Genomic DNA, 15,659 nt, shown 5'->3' with positions numbered 1-15,659 from the left:
AAATAAAGTAAATAAAAGGATTATAAAATGACCATACACAGATTTTTTTTTTTGTGTGTGTTTTTTTTTTTCCAATGTGAGGGATGCAGGTACCTTGACAATGACATTAAATATTAAATACATTTTAACATGTTAAGTTAAAGTTCCTCAGGGAAGGCATTCCAGAGCCTGGGGGCCCTGACAGCAAAAGCCTGGTCACCTTTAGTCTTTAGCCTGGATACGCCAGCAATAAAATCTTATAATCAATTCTGAAATGGACAGGCAGCCAATGAAGAAATGCTAAAATGGGTGAAAAACTGTTTTTGCTAAAAGTATTGCTGCAGAATTTTGGACACATTGGAGTCGATCTGCCTCTTTTTGATTAAGACAGGTGAACAAGGCATTGCAGTAATCCAGCCGAGATTAAATAAAGGCACGTATAATTCTCTCAGTTTCATTGGAATTTAGGACCGATCTAATTTTTGCTATATTCCTTAGAAGGAAAAGCATGTCTGAACATGCTTCTTTAGTATGTTGTTGAACGTGAAGGCTTGCGTGAGTGAAAGATACAAATGTGTATCGTTGGCATAATGGGAGGGAGATGTTGTGCGGCTTAATTATTTGACCCAGAGGAAGCATGTACTGGGAAAATAAAATCAGCCCAAGAATTGATCCTTGAGGTACTGAGTAAAGACTAGAAGAGCAATATCCATCAATGGACGCAAGGAGTTTTCTATTAGCCAGATAGGAAGAGAACCATTCGAGGACAACCCCTGAAATACCAACCAACTGCCTTAATCTATCAAGAAGAATACTGTGATCTACCGTGTCAAATGCTGCAAGTCAAGCAGCACTAACACGGAGGACTCGCCTGCATCGTCACTCATCAAAATATCATAAACAGAATGGTAGAAATGAAGAAAGCAATGCATGTTTGATATTTTACAATGGCGTAACATTTATTTTTATTGGTCTCAGGTCTCTGGTGGACAATGTAAACTTTAAATTACAGTACAAACAAGTGTCAAGATGAGATGGGCAGTTTCTCCAGAAGTGATGATAACACAGGAACAACTGTGATGTTAACAGTTAGCACTGGGCCAGAGACTGTGAGGAGATAAAAGAAAGAGAATCAGATGAGGAGAAGCAGAAGAAAAAGACGACAGGAGGAAGAGAGGAAGTGTATGTGTTCTGTCAGACGGTAGAATGAACTCTGATGTCTGTGTCTGGTTACTGTTACCTGGACTAGACCTATCTGAAAGACCCCTCTTTTCTCTTTCTTTCTCTCGCCCTCTCTTTCTCTCTCTCTCTGTCTTTCTTTCTTCCCCTTTTCCCTGCTCTCTTTCATCTCTGTCTTCCTCCCTCTCTTTCTGTCTTATGTCAGGTCAAGTGCCTGTTCAGTAGAGGTAGATGTGAGTGTGAGAGGGCTTAGAGCTGTCAGAGTAACTTGTTGAAATTTCACTCTGCCTTAACATAACAAACTGTATGGGTGATGGATTACACGTACCTACTGTTAGCCAAAGCTTTGCCTCTAAAATATACATTACTAGCAAGTTGCCTCCGCTGTTAGCTAATCGCGGATTCCAGTTCCTTTAGTTATGAATAGTGTACTCTATATCTGCTTTGTTGCACAGTCTCTACCATCCATCCAATTGAACGCTTGACATTTAAACGTAATCTGTCAGGGTTGTTTTCTAAATGTCATTAATATGTCATTGACAAATGAATTGTGATAATGCTTATTGCCGTTACATTCTACATCCCTTGTGAGCTGCTTTCTATCGGTGCATTTCATTACTTCCCTTCCCTGCTGTGTTTGATGATACCGTTGAAAACTTCCCAGTCTTTTGGAACGGTGTCAAGCGGCAAATTGAGCTCGAGGACTCCCAAACTGGACCAAACACAAGCACAAAATAGATGATTGTAGATAATGATAATGACTTTTTCCCCCTTTGCATTAGAACTAATTTCACTGATATATTACAGTCAAAATCATATATCCTGCATCTATGCTACTGCTTTTACTCCTAATATTAATAAACAGAAGTGACATTTCAGCTTGCCTGACCTACCTCAGTCATAAAGGGGCCTTAGCTGTATGATCCACACACTGTTAAGACAGGAAGTTTAGTCTGTTTCAGCATGGTCGCCTGTCAGCAAAGATTAGAGGTAATGGGTGACTGTCATGGGAGATTAGAGGTAACGGAGCTCTGGAGACTATCACTGTCAGTGTGAGAAGGTCAGAGTCAGGTCTCTTTCTCCCTAGCTGTCTCATGGTTTGTCTCTCACTCTGGCCATCTGTCTCTCTCTCACTGTCTCTATGTGTCTCTCTGTCAGTCTCTTTCTCTGTCTCTTGCGCACTCTTCTTGTCTCTGTTTTGTTGTGAACTTTCCTTTGGCCTTTCTCATTTTTTTCTCTACACCGCTTCCTTTGTGTTACTCTGACTTTCATGTGTCCTATTATCGGACTTCCTATTTTCCTTTTATTTCTCTTTCTTGTCTTTCTCGATTAGTCTCTACTTCTTAGCTAGTAGGATATACAGTTTTACGTGACTTAACATACTTTGAACTGCATATAGGACATGAAAACACATTTGTCTCAGTTAGTATAGTAGTTTCGGTGAGCATTGCTGTTCATTCACAGGCAAGAATCAGTGTGCTGACCATGTCTGGATGATTTAGCCAGGGTGCAAGTCAAGAATTAGAATGGATAAAGAAGGAATTCACATTTGAATCAACCATATTTTGTGTTTTTTCCAATTGTACAGTAACACGCCTGTCATACGACTTCCGCAATTGTAATCATGGAAATCAGCATTGATACAATGCAAGGGAATTGATACGCTTTAATTGGTGAGCCCAGTAATTGATTTTTTCTGACACTAAAATCTCTCAATCCTCTCAATCTAGTATAAACTAATGGCATTGCGACATTAGCTGACTAACATACGATTTGCGAGGCTACATTTCAAACTGTCTCTCTGTCTCACCATGACTTAAAGGAGCTCAGATGTGCTGCGTCATAGGTGCAATGAATTATGACCAGTGTAGTTCACAAAGACGCTTTTGCCGCTTGGCAGGATTAAATTAGCATTCTTTGAAAACTACATTGGCGAGAATCGCCAGCTTCATGCGTCACGGCATCCGAAATGAATCCAAAACAAAAATTAACTGTCTCTGTCCATGAACAGACTGTAAAATGATAAGAATTAATAACTTTGTATTGCTTACAGGCATAAAGACAGAATGGTATGCTACTGCCCAGATACCCAGTGTGTATCTATCTCAGTGTACCTCTGGACTACATGATCAGACATGGACAGCATGTACCTTCACACACTGAAACGTTTTCTTTCTATCTACACAGCGTCAGTGGGTTCATGTCCTGGCCTGCCTCTTTCTCTAACACTATGAAGATAGGTGTTGCAGTGAAGTGAAATGGAATAATGTAGAAGTAAATTGTATTTTAAGGATTGTTTAATTCACTGCATATCAATGAGAAAAAGACAGTATTGTTTCCTTCTCTCTCTCTCCCTCCCTCTATTTCCCAGCCATGTTCCTTTTGGCGTTTACTCATTTTCTCTTTGTCTTGACTGCTTCAACTCTTTTTTTGTGTGCTCTATTATACTTTCTCTCTTCTTCCCCTTTTTATTACACCTTGCTATCTTCATCAGTTTTTTCTCTGTATCCCACTGTTTCTTTCTTTATCCATGTCCCTCCTTCCTGCCGCTCTCTCACCCATTTTTTTTTTCTCTATCTTTTTCTTTATCTCTTTTGTCCTCCCTCCATTTATCCCTCCTGCATTCCCTTTCTCTGAAAGGAGGGATTGATTAGGAGTTCGATGTAATCCATTCCTCCCCCATCCAGTCTTAAGAGCACCAAGGGTCCATTTTGTGACAATCAATATATGACCCTACAAATATCATTTGGCTTGTGTACTCTGAGTAGTCTACTCATATATAACCCCCAACCCCCCCACCCCCCCACCCCAACCTTTCTCTTTCTTTGACTTTGTATTCCCAGTGGAGCTATAGAGGCTAACATGACATTATTCTATATGGATTGATGGGCCCCCATGAACGTGGATAGTGGATTTTAGGATTGGCACTGTACCGTAAAAATAATAATAATACCTCAAGTTTATAAAATTTTCTTTATCTACATAGCTTTTTGCAATCTCATGCGTTTCTATCTCCCTTTCTCTTTTTCCTCCATGCTCTGGCAACAGCACAGGCAGTAGTGTGGTGCGCTTCATCCATCAGCTTCTGTTAAATGATGATTTTATGCAGTGGGCTGATGAGATGTGAAGAGAGAGACACAATCATATGTTACCTACACACACACACACACACACACACACACACACACAGCCCCTCAAATCAGCCTCTTATTGGACGTTTGGACACACGAAGACTCACACACTCACTGATGGGATGTGAAGAGAGAGAGTGATCATACATTACCTTCTTACGCACTCAGGCTCTCAAATTTGCTTCTTACAGGCCTTATGAACACATGCAGAGGTGCAGACACACATCTATAAACATTCAGGAATGAGCTTTCTGATGACAGTGCTATGTGGTTAAATTATGATGAGGTATTGCTGTAGTTATAGATAGATTCACACGCATACGCACCCACACATACGCACCCACATACATACATACATACATGCGTACATAGATATTTACACACATACATGCATGCATACACACGTACAGTATTCTCAGGCTGCTAGCTAATGAGTTTGGATGATTAAGAGAGGCAGTTAATGGTTTCATTCATTCACATGGTGAATATTTAAAGGGAATCTAATGGGTAATTTTAAGTCTGTATTAAAAATCATTGCATTCAGTATTTATTGCTGTCATATCTCTTAATTTCTTTCTTTTTTTCTTTCTTTCTCTCTCTCTCTCTCTCTCTCTATCTCTCTCTCTCTCTCTATACGAGTCCCATTCTTTGATAAACTAACATGATGGCAGACATAGTGTTATAGAACAGTGAGTTTCCATGGAGTTGTCAGTGTCCCTATTAGCACATCTGTTCCCGCTTCCACAAAACACATGCTGCCTTGTCAAACTGATGTCTTTATTGGCATATAGTGACAACTTTGTGAAAACTTAAGTTAGCTTTAATGAAAAACCTTTGTGTCATCACTCATAGAACACACACTCCCACGCACCAGGGTATGCGTGGGTCCTTAAAAAGTGTGAAAAAAAATAAAAAATACATTGTCTAAATTTAAGGCCTTAAAAAGAATGAAAATGTCTTAAATACAGTTATCAGAGGCCTTCATTTTTTCACCATGCAAGGTTTTCTTTGTGCTGCACATCCACACGATCAGACTAGAACTGTATTAGCAGTACAATATGCAATGTTTTTTTTTTTTTTTTTTTTTTTTTTTGTGGTTGTTTTTTAATTGTATCTGCCACACAACTAAACACAATTGGACATCATGTTCCTTGACAACTAATTTTCTGAAATCATGGATTAAATCGTATGGTTTTTAAATTCAGTTCCCGGTAGCTATAAAATAGCTTTAAAAGTTTGACGTTTGGCTTTCTGAAGTCTGCAGATGCCCTGATAAACACACACACACGCGCACACTTACAAACATACTACTCTATGTAGCTCCCATTCTGTCCTTAACCAATATAAAAATAGGCGTTATGTTCTCACAGACCTGAGCTTCTGTATGTCCTCATCAACCCATTAGTTTGTTACACTGAATGTCGGTGTGTTCTTGCTCCCTTTTGAAAGCACACTTTGACTCGTCTCTCGGCTCACGGACTGATGGTTTTTACAGCCACATTGTGACGACTGGGTGGAAACTCATTTTTGTCATCCCAACATTGTAAAATATCTCCCATCTCATCTCTTAATCTCTCTCTCTCTCTCTCTTTCTCCCTCACTTCACTTTCACACACGTACAGACACACACACACACAAACACCTTTTCATTTGTGTGGCATGACTAGCATAGGGTCTGTATCTTGTCATCTAATAGATTATTATTAGACATGAATATTGCTGAACTCTGACTCCGTCAAAATGACAGTAGCACAACCAAGACAGCTTAGATCAAATCTGTGTGTGTGTGTGTAAGTGCATGTTGTGCATGTGTCAGAGAGATTGGCAGTAGGTTTTGAAGCAGTGGAGATGCTCAGTGGCCTCTTCGCAGCTACTTTTACACTCTGTTCTCTCTGTCTCTATCTGTTTCTCACTCTCTATCTATCCTCTCCATCTTCGCCGCCTCCTTCTTCTTTTTGTGTTCTCTCATTCAGGCTCTCTCCTACTTTGAGCTCCGTCTCTTATTCCATTAACAGTCCGATGGGAGCTATTCTGATAATGTCATGTAGGACTGACAGAGAACAGGTTTCCCCTGGATTTTACAGAGGGGGGCAAGAGGAAAGTGTCGTTTGAGCAAGGGGAATGCACAGTAATCCAAATCTAATGCTGATAAAAAATGAAATAGAGAGCTAATCCCCTCTGTAGTTTTTAGAATTTGGGGATTATATTTAGATCTTATTTGGAGTTTTATGTTTCATTGTTGCAGTTAAATAATCTAATGGTTCAGAAATATTACATAGTTCTGGGTTAAAACCTGTCTCAGACCACACACAAAAAAACTTCAGGAGCAAAAAATTAAAACTTTTGGAAACCTCAAGAAACAAAAGGAGAATAGAATGTTAGATTTAATTCAGTACAGAGATATTCTTATTTGGATAGCTGAAATTGGCCAGAGAACCTGAAATTGAAATCATTTGGGTTGGCACTCCAAGAGTTTGAATAGCATGAGAAATCCCAGCAAGATGTGACAGGCGATTCCTACCATATGTCAGAGCAAACCGTTTCAGTTTCAATTCCAGTTCCAATTTTGCACAGTTGTTGTGGAGCGACTGTCACTCAAATTCAGGTTATTTTTCCACATCTGAAGCTCCACCAAACTCCAGCTTAGTTTGGTTTAGTCAGTCAAAAACAGTGTGTAGTGGCATTTTGTCGAAGTCTATCTGCAGAAATCTCATATCTACAAAGCTTTTCAATAACTGGGTATCAAAATGTTGATACCCATCCACTATCAACATTTTCAGTGGTTTGGCTTGTCCCAGGAAAGATTTTCTTCATCCTGGAGTGAAGAAAGGAAGCAAAAAATGGGAACATGAGTTTACCATTTTTAACATAAGATAAGAACATAAGGTTTTTTGCAGGACACCCACGTTTTTATTACTACTATTTAATTTGAAATTTTAAGTTATTCTTTGCTGGGATAGGTTTGTCGTACTTTTCATTTGCTTTGTCAGATGAGTCATGTAGTAGATAAAACAGTAGCTGATAGTTCTTCACAGTGTAGTTTAGAAAGTCTCAGACAACTATAAAATATGATTGCTGTGTTATTAGAAAATCAGGTGCAGTTTCCATTTACATTTTGAAATTTATAGCAAGTTGACCCCAGCCCAGTTGGGGACACTTCAGAGACAGGCTTATGACCTCTGTTGGGTCCTGAGCCATAGTTTGAGAAACAAGGGCTATGACATCGTGTTTTTTTTTTTTTTTTTTCTGTGATCAGTTTATCTTTGGTGTTCATTACAAATGTCAGGAGTGTGATGTATGAAACAATTTCAGACCGCCCCCAACAGAGTTGTGTGGAATTTACAGTCTGTCACTGTCAATGTAGATGACATTATAACAGCTGTTGTTTCTTAAAGGGGAAAGCACAAGACACACACATATGCATATGAAGACACATAAACACACACTCCTGTTTGTCTGCTCAACACACAGCTCACTGTACCTAGGCTCACTTCTTATACATAGCCTACAGACACAAACCAAACATATTAATTGTTATTTTTGAGTCTCTGCAGCTACGCAGCACACAGTGTGATTCTAAATTTGTTGCTGACAGTGTAAATGCAAGTAAATCCACAGTGCTGCAAAATCTAACACATTCAGTCGCACATCTTTTAGCCAAGTTCTGAACTGTTAATAAGATTGTTACAGTATATAGATATCACCGTCGTAGAAGGTTTTACTGCATGCTTTTTGAACTACTGCTGCACATTGGCTGTATCCCCAAGAAGAGGCATTTAGTTTTGCTCTTTTTTTTCAGCTCTAAAGTTAGAGGGAATGGTCTGGTGACTTGTTGGTTGAGTTATGTTTTACAAAATACAAATTTTAACTCCAAAAATTTCAACAATAATTGCATGTAGTATTCGTGTGGGATAGATGCAATATAAACACATGAAGGGGACTTTCACAGTGGTTGTAACATGGCAAAACCTATACTCAGACAGTCTGACCTACCTACCTCCACTTATTAACTCTATGTGTGTGTGTGTGTGTGTGTGTGTGTTTCCATGTGTATTCCACAGACACCCCTCTGTTGGTGAGAAGCAGCAGTGATTCAGCCCTCGGCCCCCAGCCGACAGAGACTGAACCGCCTCTCACTGAGGACACCGCTGTGGTGGTAAGACCCCGAGGCACTTGGACAGAAAGACATACAGACACTCACTTGAAAACACACACTACACACACTACACACAGAGGAAATACAACACATGGAAAGAGTCCCCCCCCCCCCCCCCCCCACACACACACACAAACACACACAAACACAATGATGATGCATGTGATATCCAATAATCGGTATTCTAAAAACATGTTTTGTTTTCATAATGTAATAATACATTTACTTTATTTACTCTGCTCTGTAAACCAGCAGCCCTCTATAAATCTGTTAATAAGTAATCGACAACAACGCTTTTGCACATTCTGCATATTCTGAAATTACGCTCTAGCACAGGACTCTAAATTATTGTTGACATCTTAAATGTGCAAATCTGTAAACTGCAGACATCTCTAAATATGTCAATATTTGAATCAGCATCCTAGTGCAAATTTTATTTTAGTCATCATTCTATTAGCATCAGAGAGACGCTTCATCATTAATTTTACTTCTATTTACTTCTTATATTCCTCGTTGCCTTTATTACTTGTTCTCCTACCTATAAATGATATATAAATTTGCCACTGGAATGACCCGATTTCTCCCCCCCCGAGGATCAATAAAGTTCATTGTTTCGTAATGTAAGCTGATGGCATAGATATTACATTTCAGAAATATAATAAGACAAACTTGTAAAAGACATGTCTGAGTTTCTAGTTTGTGTCATAGCCCTTATTCTGTACCTAGGAAAGCCTCTGCAAATATTGATCAGTTCTCTTTGGCATGGTGTAGACACACACACACGCACACACGCACACACACACACACACACGCGCACACACACACACACACACACACAGGGCTGGCATTTATCATCATGCAGTGTTGTTTTATTGAGACAAGCATGCGGAAACATTCCATAGGTATCAGATGAACAGTGCTTTCATTTGTTAACTGAACAACCTGTGTGTGTGTGGGAGGGTTTACTGTTCTCTCTTTTATAGTGGATATTACATGCCTATAAAATGTGCAAATGTACATACAGTGATTCCATCTGGGTAAACCAACCAATATAAAAATGGTGTCAAATGTCAGCGTAATTAAAATCCCAGGATACTGGTGATAATTATCAAAGGTAAGGGGGCGGCATTTTTCTATTTTGCATCGGGTAGGATACTGACATGGGTCAGCCGTGTGTGTGTGTGTGTGTGTGTGTGTGTGTGTGTTTGGGGGGGGTGGGGAGGTGATTGAGTGGTGGTTGCGGTGTCTTCATGCTCTCTCTAATCCAGACACGCTTTGTCACATCAAACTCCACTAACGAAGACGGATGACTCTCTTCCTTTTTACTCTCTTCTCATTCTTTCTCTCCCTTTCTCCACGGGGCAGAGGGCAAACATTTGCTCCTTTCCCCTTTTCATCGGTCCCTTCCTCCCCCTCTCCCTCTCCCTCTCCCGCTTCCTTACTTCCCTCCTTCTCACTTCTTTATCTCTTCTGTTTTTTCGGCACATTGTTTTGGCCCCCTCTATCATTTTCCCTGCTATGGCACTTGTGCAACAAAACACTTGTTTCTCTTTTTTTCATTTCTTGCACTCCCCTCATTGGTATTTTCTAAATCTCTGAAAATTGCTACTTTGTAAATGTGCCCTTCCTAATTTTCTTCCTCCTCACTTCCTCTTTCCTCTGTCACTTTTCTCTTCCTTTGTCACCCCTCCTCATCCAGTCTGCATTTCAGACATTTGCAAAAAGTTGCCCTTCTCATTTGTCTATGAGACGCTGGCTGTGTTTTTGAGACAGTGGAGGTGGGCTGCTTTCACCAGTGAAGGTGACTGACCAAAAGGACTAAATCTAAGGTTATGAGGAACAAAATCACAATGGAAAAATACTGTTGGTCATGGTTTTTAGCAAAATTGCCCATCTTCATTGCCTCAAAGTGTAAGAGGTTCACTCTCATATTTCTGTACCTTCCTCAAATGTTTTGTATTCTGTCTTTGGGACCAGATTTTATGAAGTCGTCATACTAAAAATGAAAGTAGGAACAGGTTTCATTGATGGTTGCAAGCATTAGCTACCTTAAAGAAACAGTAAATTCACTAAAACAGAGTTCCATCCCGTTTTCCTCTGTCACACATTTGACCATAAAGCTTGATGTTTGACCCTGCTGTACCCTCTCTCTCTCTCTTTCGTCTTGCTCCTTCTTAAGCTAGTTTATTGTTTCTTCCCTTCACTCATCCCGCCATACCTCATGGTCTGGCCTTTTTTTTTTTTCTATATCCTCGTCCTCCTTTTTCCATCTGTTTGTATGCTCTTTTGTTGCCTCTTCCCTCTCATTTCCTTTCTTCTCCTCATTGTTCATCTATCTGTCTGTTTGTCTGCACTTTCACTTCATTGTTTGTTTCCGTCTTCATCCCTCTCATCTCTTTGTTTCAGTGTGTATTTATGTCTCCTCACCTAGCATGCATATGTCTTCTTTCCTTTAAGTGGGATGTACGGTCAGATTTACATATTACATTTACATTGTAGACATTTACCCGCTCCTATCCAGAGTGACTAAAAATAACATGCAACCGGTAGAAGTATGAGCATTCAGAGGTAGCCAGTGAACGGGCTACAGCGGTGAGACGGAGCTTGGAGAATTTCATGGATGCCGTTTCACAATGAATTGAACTCAAACTGAACCGAGTATGAACTTTTCTCTCTCCCAACTTTATTCTCTAATCTCTTTTTACAATTTGTGCTTCGGTTCACTGCTCATTCTCAGTTTCCACTTTCCACTGTAATAACAGCTGGGCTCATATTACATAATTATCGTCCACATCGTTTTTCCTTTCAGCTGTGTTGCTGAAGAATAGATACAGAATATTCTCTTCTCTTCTCTTCTCTTCTCTTCTCTTCTCTTCTCTTCTCTTCTCTTCTCTTCTCTTCTCTTCTCTTCTCCTCTCCTCTCCTCTCCTCTCCTGCCCCGTATTTATAGATCAGGTTGTATAACACAGAGTCACAGGTGGACACACACTCTTTCACTCTTTTATGGGCGCACTCATAACTATCATTATAATATAGTTTGCCACATGCAACATGATGTTGTTTTGACAGCTTGTGTTGTGGTTGTGTTACAAAAACACACACACATTCCCTCTAGACCCCCAGTTGGACACTGTGAATCCCTCAAGTTCACCAGTTAAAGCAGCTCGCTTCTGGTTCTTGATTGGGCAGTTTCAACCCCTTGAGCCTCCTGATTGGTGAGCCCTACTCCCTTGGTGTAGCCCACTGGACAAACAAACTTTCCGACCCACCCTGTACTCCCCATAGAACAACCTGTTTGGACAGTTCAGTTCTTTTGGGGAATATGATTGGTTCTCAGAGGTGGCCAGTCTCCCTGGTTGCAGTTGCTGGGGGTGATGTTGTTTTGAGAGAGTGAGCGAGAAATAGACTTTGTGTCATATAACATCTCTAATTACTGAGGACTTGTTTATAACTGTACACCCAGTATAGGTGCTGCAAAGTACATCAACAAAACACTTTTTCACCCGTTTTAGCTATCATTTCACCCAATCATATTGATTCCACACATCCACAAGTCCACAAGTATTGATTCCATTCCACAAGTCAACTTAAACTTAGTGTCACAACTCTTACTACATTTTGATCCACCAGAAATAGACCTGTGACCCGTTTTGGGTTGCAACTCACAGTTACATAAATCAGGGTTTAGCACAAATTGAACATCTTTTGGGTACACTGGATACGATATCACCCAGAAATGTAAGCTACCAACACTGTGCTCTTCTCTTTGCTAAATGTAAGACAAAGCTTAGGAATGTAGATCATGTTGTTCTGAGTCCACCTTCCACTCCTTACATCTTAGCTCTGTTTTCACTACACTCCATCACTCCTGTGGCTGTCAGTATGAAATATTACTGGGTGTCAGTTACACACTAGGCCTGTCCAGACTGTGTGTGTGTCTGGGTGTGTTTCTCTGTGTGTGTGCCTGCATGCATATATGTGATCTCACCTACACCAGCTGCGGATTCAATCTCTTTTTTATGATAGTTTATGTTAGCTCCTCAGGTTTCTCTGCTCTCTCATCAAACACATAGTGTTACAGCTTTGCCTACACCGGTGTTTTTCCAATCTATTCTCTGGGGACCTGCATTTCTGGACCCACATTTTTCCTCTTGAACCGGAACTAATATTATATGCTTTTGTGCAGGTTACGTACCAGAGAACTTAGATGGACATCACTGTAGATTGAAACACACAACATTATAGGTTTATAATAGTATGGTCTTATAGGTCTCCACTTCAATAAAGTTTCACCTCTTTTTCAAGCAGTGGTTTGGGATCCAAAATGGGTTTCAGGCTTGCTTCTCATACATCCCCACATAAATCCATTCTTTGCTGATATGCCTCCAACAAAGGTACTTCACCCCAATATATATATATATATATATATACGTATATATGTGTGTGTATGTGTGTATATATGTAGTTTTCCCTGTTTCACTCATTCCTGTTTCTGGTCCTCATCACATAAATGTTAAAGGAAGTGAACTTGAACCATCTAGGTCAACCCCTCTAAAACAGTGATAGGGTCTCACTGCAGCCGTTATGTGGAGGCAGTCATAAAACCTTTTCACCACACCAAGGCAGTAAATACCTCAGTGACTTCAACCACTTTCCACTTCTCACCTGGCTAGGAACGTCATATAAGAATCCTGGCTTCCCATTTCTGAAGTCTAGCTTCAAAAATGTGTTTTTAAGCGACCCAAAACTTATAGTGGTGTGCTTCTATGTGTTAGGTTTGGTGTGTGTCAGCAAAGTTGCGCACATCACTTTTGGCTGTCAATCGACCAATCCGAGTGGAATTGGCCAGCATCATCATTATTATCTTAAATGGCTTGTCATTGTTGGCTGTTTGAAAGAGGGGAGGGAATTAGTCATACTAAAGTTTCTGGTAGACTGTAGATCGGTGCAGTTTTTAAGCAACCCACTAATAGTGGCTGTCAATTGACCAATCAGAGCCCATATTCCCACTGCACGTCTCGCTACGCTTAGAGTCGCAGAAAAACCAAAACAGAGAAATGATCACAGTTTATCTCCTTGTCTTAACGTCAATCCAGGTAATTAAACTTAAGCAGCTGATGTGGAAAAGTTGGCTAATTGTTGCTTTGACTCTAGCCGGAGTTGCTGTGGTCTCTCCGCAGGTAGAGAAGACAAAGACCGGGCCAAAAATTACTGGGTAGCTCCGACTGTTTGGCTAATATTGACAGGAACCTTTTTGTCTAGAAACAGCTGTCTCCAACTCATGGTAAATGTGGTAAGGGCCTATTAATTAGAATTTCAGAATTTCACTGCCATGTTGGTAGCTCCATAGTTGGCTGATTTATAAAGAAGTATCTGAGATGGTAGTAGCTGTTTGATGAACAGATGGTTCTTAAATGGAGAAGTGAAGGAGGTGACAGACAGAGAGAGAGAGAGAGAGAGGGAGTGTTCACAGTGGAGATGTAGAAATTACACGGTGCAGACGAGTCATTACAAAAATGTCAAAAAATCTCTCTCCCCTATTTTTTCCTCACATCTTTCTCTCTGCTCGATGATCTCAGCCCTTTTCCCCAATACCACACACCTCTCCTCACTCTGTCCCTTTCTCTCTCTCTCTCTTTCTCTCTCTCTCACTCTGTCTGACCTGCTGTGCTCTAATAACTACCACAGGAGTGTTGGAGTGGTAAATGACTCTGTGACACTCTGACTACTGTAAATAAAGGACCTCTCTCTTTTTTCTCTCTCTGTGCCTACTTCTGTTCCTCATACATCATTTTCTCAGTCAGTGTCTCTCTCTTTACCTCTCTCTCTCTCTCACGCACACACACACATACACACGCGCACACACACACACACACACACACACACACACACACACACACACACACACACACACAGGTCTGTCTCTTTCCTCAGCCAGCCAGGTTCAGATGGAGGTAATGGCTCTGGGTAATTGTTCAAATTGTCACTTGGCCTTTTGGGGAGAGCGATGGGGGGAGGAAAGTACTCTTCTTGCAGTTACTCTCTGTCTTTCTTCTCTCTCTGTCTTTTCTCCCACTCTCTATGTCTCCTCTCTTTATTTAATTTCAATTCAAAAAGATTTACTGGTGTAGCTCTTCCCTTCTAAATGCCAGGCACAAGTGAGTATGGGTCACAAACACTCTCGCTCTCTCTTTCTCTGGCTCTCTCTCTATTTTTTCTCTCTCTCTTTCTCTCGCTCTCTATTTCTCTCTCGCTCTCTCTCTTTCTCTCTCACTCACTCACATGCGCGCACACACACACACACACACACGCACACACCGGGTTGCAGGTTAGTTACAGTGTGTTAATTAGGCTGGGACTATTTTCTCTTGCCAGGAATTCTACTGGGGCTAATAAGGCAACACAGCACTTATTTATCATCCTACACCTGATGTCTGTCTGTGTGTGTGTGTGTGTGTGTGTGTGTGTGTGTGTGTGTGTGTGCATGCGTGCGTGCATATGTGTGCCTTGGTGTTAGTCTGTGCACACATCCATCAGCCTGCATGCATGTTTGTGTGTGACGCAAGTTTGTATATCCATACGTATGCATATATGCCGGGTTGTGTGTGAATGTGCGTGTTCTTGAGTGTGTGTTATGCCTGATTCCTATGTGTGCTCCTTAAGAACTGAACTCCTATTCATTAAGCTCGTCAACTGAATCTGACATGTACTAAACAACAGGAACATGACAGATCATGTGAGAATTCTCTCCTTGCGTCCGCTGGGCCCTGCTGTTGACGCTCGAGGAAAGCAGTGGTTGTGTTTGTGATACGGTGCCAGTTACAGTTGAATTTTGGAGAAAGAAAAACACAAGTTGAATATTTTTAACTTCTAACACTTGGCGCTTTGAGCAGGAAAAGCATGCTAAGCTCTCAGTGTGGTCGGGCATGTGTACCAGTGCATCCGTCCTTTTAAAAAAAAAAAGATATGAAAAAGAAGTGAGCGCTGTAAGGAGATGAACCCATTGTTTTTCTGATAGCTCTTCAATCAGATAGAATATTGAGTAACTGCAGCTTCTGTGTTCACGTCTGAAAAAATCATCTGGATTTATTCAATAGGGGGATTAGTGTGAGAACTCAGGGCCCTACTCTCATTCTCTACCTCTCTCTCCCTCTCTCTCTTTCTCTCTCTGTCTCTCTATCTCTATCTGTCTGGCCATCTATCTTTTTGACTAT

General features: G+C 40.7%; 1 protein-coding gene across 1 annotated transcript in view; it reads left to right on the top strand.

Annotated features, from left to right (window-relative positions):
- Window positions 1-15,659, top strand: part of LOC139912160 (partitioning defective 3 homolog B-like) — a 234,727-nt gene that overhangs the window by 51,318 nt on the left and 167,750 nt on the right. Inside the window, exon 4 of the mRNA XM_078286087.1 lies at window positions 8,351-8,445. Within this exon, the coding sequence (XP_078142213.1) occupies window positions 8,351-8,445 (95 nt within the window). The remainder of the gene's footprint in view (window positions 1-8,350; window positions 8,446-15,659) is intronic.

Source organism: Centroberyx gerrardi, chromosome 10 (genome assembly GCF_048128805.1).
Source record: "Centroberyx gerrardi isolate f3 chromosome 10, fCenGer3.hap1.cur.20231027, whole genome shotgun sequence".
Lineage (NCBI taxonomy): Eukaryota > Metazoa > Chordata > Actinopteri > Beryciformes > Berycidae > Centroberyx > Centroberyx gerrardi.
The sequence above is the reverse complement of the archived record's forward strand: the minus strand, read 5'-3'. Positions and strand labels throughout refer to the sequence as shown.